Below are 7,143 nucleotides of genomic sequence, written 5' to 3' on the forward strand. Positions count from 1 at the left end.
ATTGGACCAGTAGAGCCTATGGGTTAACAATTAAAACTATTGGACTAGTACAGCCTAAAGGTGAATTAGTTGTATTAGTCCAATAGTTTTAATTGTTAACCTATAGGCTCTACTGGTCCTGAAACACTTACTGGACAACTCAAAGACTCTACTGATCAAAAAGACATAAGAACAACCTACAAGGCATTCTGCTGACTCATACATTATACTGGTTTTATGTCCTAACTGAATGAACTGTAGGCTTTACTGGTTCAGTAGCTCTGTTAGATGATTCATATGTTCTTAGTTAGTCAGCCCTAAAACTGTTGACTCTAAGGTTCACGTCAGCTTATTGGCTTAAAATCTTAATAATTAGTCAGTTTATTTCATTGCATATACTATGATGAAGTTACAGATTGTCTTAGAGTATTGGTCACTTATTTTACCTACCTTACTTTTTAAAGTTGTTCTGTTAACTTTACGGTTTATTGAATACTATTGAAAAGAAATAATTATTACACAAATGTGATAGTTCTCCCAATTTATGCACATTTTGGTTTTCATACGTTTTTGTGCTTCCTTCCTAAACAACAACTAGGCAGACAAAATTAACAGTGATATACACTTGTACATAATTTAGTTATAAATGTATTATACTTTTAACAATAATTATTCAACTAAATGATTGTTTTTTATTTTAAAAATTCATGGCAAGTTTTTCAGCCATGCAAACATCATTCAATACATATTATGTCCATACTTTAAGTATACAGTCACAAGTTTATGTAACATAAAGTATTGCTTAAACATAACAAGGGTGTTTACTGACTGTTTGATTTAATTAATAGTTTACAAATCAAAGTTCACATGTATGAATTTTAATTTATTAGATTTATTTCTTTCTTTTTTTCACAGTCTTTTGGACCAGAGACTAATGAAATCATCACATTAAATCTGTCAAAAGGTAGAGTATTATCAGTGATGTTTTAAAGTGTAATTAACTCACCTATTTAAACATTACATTTGCTTATTTGAACTTGGTAGAACTAGTTTACTGTAGGAGTAGTAGTAGCCAGTCAAGGAATAGATTTAGGCCTCTTTGTTAACTTTTCTTCACAGAAAGTCACATTTTGGTTAGGAATAAAAATGAATAGTTAATTGTGACAGTATAGTTACATATTATTCAAACTCCTAAAGTATTTTAGGTTATAAGTGATGAATGAATAACTTTACATCAAAACCAAACAAATAACATAAATTACATCACTATATAAATCTTTCTTCATTTATTTGCGTTGCTCTTTCAAGCAATACTAATGAGTCATGAACTCAGTCAAACAAGTGTACTGCAGCAGAAGTAGCAAATCATGGGATAGATCAGGCCTGAAGAAAAGATATTCATAAATGAATATATTACCAGTTAGTCTGCTGAGTATTAATGGAAAGTTAATAGTGATGATATGGTCAGTTGTTTTGAAATGCCTTAAATATTTTAGATTATTAGTGGAGGCTGTGCATCAAAATAAAACAGTTGGTAGAAATGCCAACTTTTTTATTTGTGTTTGGAAGTATATCCATGAGACACAGATCAATCTACTAGGGATCAAAAAGAAGAGGAACGATATTCTGATAAAGTTTTTAGCATGTAATAACTGACCAGGAAGCCAATCTGATACACTGTGTTAAAGGTCAACTTTAGGAATATTAATATAAATGTTAATAAAATCATTTTAAGACATCTGAAGTTTTTCCATTAAGAAAAAGGTAATAATTAAAAATACTTTTTCACTGTCCCATTTCCACTCTTTACTGTTACTTAAAAGCTAATAAACCCAGTATTAAAGTATGTAGTTTTAGATAATATTTCATTTAACATGATAAAGTAACTAAGATTTTTAACGCTTTGAATCATTGCCAAATAAGTTACATGTAACTACATAAAGGAATCTTTTACATTGTAGCTATGACAAGGCATAGTATTAGTGGCTATGTTTAAATAAAAGTCCAGAGATATAGTTTTTGAGTGGATTGATTTTTTTAATTTAACTTTATTACAACATTACGACCACTCTTGTGGCCATCATCAGGTACCTGTTGTCTGTTGTGTGAAATACTACACAAGCATTGTGTCCAACTTAGAAAACATATAGGGTGACACCTGTGTTTTGATATAAATTAGATTTTAGTTCACGAATAATTAATGCTTATTTTATTTTTCTTCTATTAATACAAGGAATAGATTAGGGCTAAAGAAACAAATTCATAAATAACCAGTTAGTCTGCTGAACAGTTAATTGTGATGATATGGCTGATGGTATTCAACAGAAGTACATATTATTATGATTTGAAGGTTTTTATATTTTTCATATGCGTGTCTAAACAGTCAGTTGAGTGCTTGTCTAATGAAAAGCTTTTTAGGCTATATTTGTTTTTAGATAGCTTTGCCCCATGGATAAACTTCAGCTAATAGAGTAGTTCTGTACTGAGGTCATCCCAGTGGATGATAAGAATTTCCATTTAGCATATGTACTTTAATCGTGAAGTTATGAAAAGGTATCAACTTTGGAAAGCAGGTTTGTTTCTCATAGTTTTTCCATTAAGTAAGTTATGAAAGAGTATCAACTTAGGAAAGCAGGTTTGTTTCTCATAGTTTTTCCATTAATAAGTTATGAAAGAGTATCAACTTTGGAAAGCAGGTTTGTTTCTCATAGTTTTTCCATTAAGTAAGTTATGAAAGAGTATCAACTTTGGAAAGCAGGTTTGTTTCTCATAGTTTTTCCATTAAGTAAGTTATGAAAGAGTATCAACTTTGGAAAGCAGGTTTGTTTTTCATAGTTTTTCCATTAAGTAAGATATGAAAGAGTATCAACTTTGGAAAGCAGGTTTGTTTCTCATAGTTTTTCCATTAAGTAAGTTATGAAAGAGTATCAACTTTGGAAAGCAGGTTTGTTTCTCATAGTTTTTCCATTAAGTAAGTTATGAAAGAGTATCAACTTAGGAAAGCAGGTTTGTTTCTCATAGTTTTTCCATTAAGTAAGTTATGAAAGAGTATCAACTTTGGAAAGCAGGTTTGTTTCTCATAGTTTTTCCATTAAGTAAGATATGAAAGATAAGGATTTGTACATTGTGGTAATCACAAACATCAGCAACTATCTGAAAGTATAAAAAGGTGTATAGTGTTCTGATTCTTTATTCTTTTGTATGCATCTGTGGCTAGATACAGTAATTCTTCTTCTTGAGTATGTAAAGCAGAAAAATTATAGAAAAATAGCTTGAAGATTTCACAACATAGTGTAACAAAGTAATGTGTTAAGCAGATGAACTGCAACTTATTAAAATAGCTTTGTTCAGTCAAGGTAGAAAGTGCCTTTATACAACAATAATTGACCATTGAATTTTTGAGCTTTCCATAATGGTTATTCATCTCCTTAGCTCAAATTTGTCATCCAATTATTTTGTTTGCATTTTCTTTGTTATCATAGAGTTTTGCATTTTATATTTTAAGTCGTTATTACAAACTGGGTTGGACTTGGATAAATCTGTTACTAAGATGAAGATTTTTTCATGAAGTTTGCCAACTTTATTCAGTTATGTATTCCATTCATTATGCTGCTAGTAATTGAAATTATTAATTAATTTTTGTATTGGTGCAAAATACTGGCATACCATTTTTTCTACATATTTTTAGTTATAAAGTAACTTTTACAATTTTTTGTTTATTTAGTTTCTATGCAGTTGTAGCATAAACACATGGTCCAGAAAACCATTGAAGTTTCCTTGTTCTCTGTAGTAGTAGATAATACCTATTCTGCCAAAGGGGATATTACTGTAATATTGCATCTATGTTGAAAGGATCAATGACTATAATATACCTTTGCTAACTGAATTGACAATGTCTATACATTAGGCCAACCACTGCTGTGAGAGAAAACAAGGATCACGAGGTGACATGTCAACTGAACAAAGAAATTGAGTTTACCTGATGAATTCAAGTTCACTTTCTTGGTTCATTTCTAGTAGGAGGTCTTCGTGTAAAGACAGTATTTGAGATCATGTTTTATCTCTGCAGAGATCAATACTGAGGGAGTGAAAGCTGTAGGACTAACAACACCTTAGTAGATAATCAACTATCAGCCTCTGAGCAAGATCATATGCTATGTTTATTGTTTTTTTAAATGATAAAGATTGTGTTCCATTTAAAACTTGTTCTGTCTCATTAGTTCACACACAAGAAAACTAAGTCAAGTTTTCAAATACAGACACCTTTACAAATTTCCTGGCCAACCCTGCTGTTATTAGTGGATCTATCTATATATCTAATACTTGTGTGGAAATCATTTCACTTGAGAATATCACATTGGTACAAATAATGTCTGAGTTCTGCACACCAACAACTATAGATATAGTAGAGGACACATAAATTAGTGGTAAATAGCAGATAGCATGTCCAGGTACTGGTTCCTTTGACTGTCATTACATTTTTTTGGTCAGTGAGGGACAAAGGCAGAAGAAAATTATCAATGTCCTATCATTATTTTAAGGTTTCAAAAGCTTTGTGAAATGTTCTCAGGAATTAGTTGAGCAATCCAAATCATTAGGAAGGTATACATCACTCATCATTCGCCTCCAGAGACTGGTTCGGATATGCTGCTTAGTTCCAGCTTTAGAGTACTCAGGGTAAAGTAAGTCATACCTGATCCATCAGTAGTGAAGGGCATGCCTGATTTTTCACAGCTTTAACTTGAGGACCTGGAATGAGCATCTTCCACTGAAAAGTGACATAATGTTCCAACAGGTCAGTAAGTTTAAGGAGGGCAAGGTAAAAAGTTGGTAGTTATGTGATTAAAGTACTTAATGGCTTGCAGAAGATAACTTGCTCATGTTTGGTATCTAATGTCAAACACGTTGGTTGTGGTTTATAAAATCTTTAGAAAATTAACCTTCGAGATGCTGTACACAAAGAATTGAAGAATGCCAGGAAGTGCAGAACTCTTTTCAATCCAAAACTTTGATACAGAAAGAAATTAATAAAACGATGGAAGCAGGCAAGAACTATTCAACCTGTGTCTGATGGTTTACATGAAAGTCAAAGCAATTTCTTCATTGGACTGGGTGATTGTGTTCATGGGTGAAGAGGCCATAACAGACATAAAAGTGCCTGACGAAGCATTCATCATAGTGACTGAGATTAATTTAACCAGTGGAAGTAGCAACTAATCCTCCAAAATATAGAAACTCTTTACCAAAGTAAAGTGGACAAAAACCCTAAGGCTTCAAACAGGGAAAGAGAGAGTAATGAAATAGTTTCTCCAAGATAGAGTACGCATGTTTTATACCTTAAGGAAAACTGGTTGCAACATGTGAAATAGTTCCTCCAAGATAGAGTACGCATGTTTTATACCTTAAGGAAAACTGGTTGCAACATGTGAAATAGTTCCTCCAAGATAGAGTATGCATGTTTTATACCTTAAGGAAAACTGGTTGCAACATGTGAGAATGTAATTTTAATTGAAAGAGACATCTGTAAGCCCTTTAACCCTCTCGCCCTAGGTACCCTTTACTGTGCATGACACAAGCTTTTTAATGTCTTACATTCAAAATTTTATGTTATACCAGTTAAAATAGCTAATAATCCATATTTTAATAGTATACAAGTTTTAAGTTCTTAATTCTACAAGGCAATACTAAAAAATCCTGAATTTCCACTAGTGTGATCCACGTGACACATTTTGTTTTAGTGTGTCATCATCTCTATTTTATCCATCACCCCTCGAAAATGTACAAAATTAAATGTAAAATACTCTCTATAAAATTGTTATTGCTCAAACAAACCATAATTTTTATAATCTTAAATTTTGTTTGGTTACAGAACTATCAAATAGAAAATAATACTGACCTTTCACATTCTCTCTTTCACACATCATTGATAGTTCTCTCTTACGTTGCATTATATATCACCTATAACCAATAGAAAGTCAAGGTTTTCATTTACCAAATGATGTACTGTATAATGTTGTATTCTGTACAGAATATTGTCAATTTCACTCACAGTACAAGATTCATTCCTGTAGAAAATTAACGACTAGCTTGAATGAATTTGTAACCTATGTTTTTGTTGCTTATTTTGTGATAAAGTTTTTTTTTAATGTTAATTTCATGTGATGATTCTTAGTGTTCATTAAATCTGTCTTTTAAATTTCTGCTTATTTCACCAGTATATATATAGATTCACAACAGTTAATTCAATAGATAGATCCATTTGTGCAGTTTTGTAAAGTTTGTTTAGTAAATTCTTTATTTACAATCTAGGGTTTTTGTATAAAGTTTATTTCAATAACTGCATTGTGATGTTTTTTTGTGAACAACAAAATGTAATTAAAAGTTAAAAAGTATGGGGTGTATTTGGTAGTCTGTGTTTAAATGATCGAGGAAACAATAAGTATAGAAGCAGGATTTGTTAAGTATACAAACTGAAATGTAACTTTCTTGTCATATATAACATTACTGAGCAAGTTTTTAATTGACAGCTGTTGTTTTGTACTAGTTTCTACATCATTTGTAAAGTCAGATATTGAAATGGCTAGTTATTGTATTTATATTCCATATGTGGAAATTTTTGAACTTGAGAAACTAATATTTAAGAAGCTTTATATGCATCAACGTGTTTAATGTTGCTTTTATATCCTTTTTATTTAATTAGATTTTTTTCATGTTGTACACAAAATCTATACGTTCCTTGCTTTCAAGTGTATTATATAGATTTGTAGGAAAACTAAGATTTTTGTATGTTATATCTAGGTGTAAAGCACTTGTGAATGTTAACAATATCTGAACTTGAACAAAATTTGAAAAACAGCTGTTTATGGTTTTATGAGATTTTTGTATGTCATATCTAGGTGTAAAGCACTTGTGAATGTTAACAATATCTGAACTTGAACAAAATTTGAAAAACAGCTGTTTATGGTTTTATGAGAACTCGTAATATAATTTCAGTTATGTGTTTTCTATTTTATGTATTAGGAGGAGGTATGAACTTTGCAATGCTTGTGAAAGTGTGCCTATGTGTATCTTTATTTTTTACGTATCCAGGTAAGTGAAAAATTTCTGTTCTCTGGTATTGTCACATGAAATTTATTATATATATATATATATATATATATATAT

At 30.9% G+C, this 7,143-nt stretch overlaps 1 protein-coding gene across 1 annotated transcript in view; it reads left to right on the forward strand.

Annotated features, from left to right (window-relative positions):
• Positions 1-7,143, forward strand: part of LOC106469086 (amino acid transporter AVT3B-like) — a 103,222-nt gene that overhangs the window by 73,114 nt on the left and 22,965 nt on the right. The window contains exons 9-10 of the mRNA XM_022397495.1: positions 895-943; positions 7,000-7,068. Coding sequence (XP_022253203.1) covers positions 895-943; positions 7,000-7,068 — 118 coding nt within the window. The remainder of the gene's footprint in view (positions 1-894; positions 944-6,999; positions 7,069-7,143) is intronic.

Source organism: Limulus polyphemus, unplaced genomic scaffold (genome assembly GCF_000517525.1).
Source record: "Limulus polyphemus unplaced genomic scaffold, Limulus_polyphemus-2.1.2 Scaffold3291, whole genome shotgun sequence".
Lineage (NCBI taxonomy): Eukaryota > Metazoa > Arthropoda > Merostomata > Xiphosura > Limulidae > Limulus > Limulus polyphemus.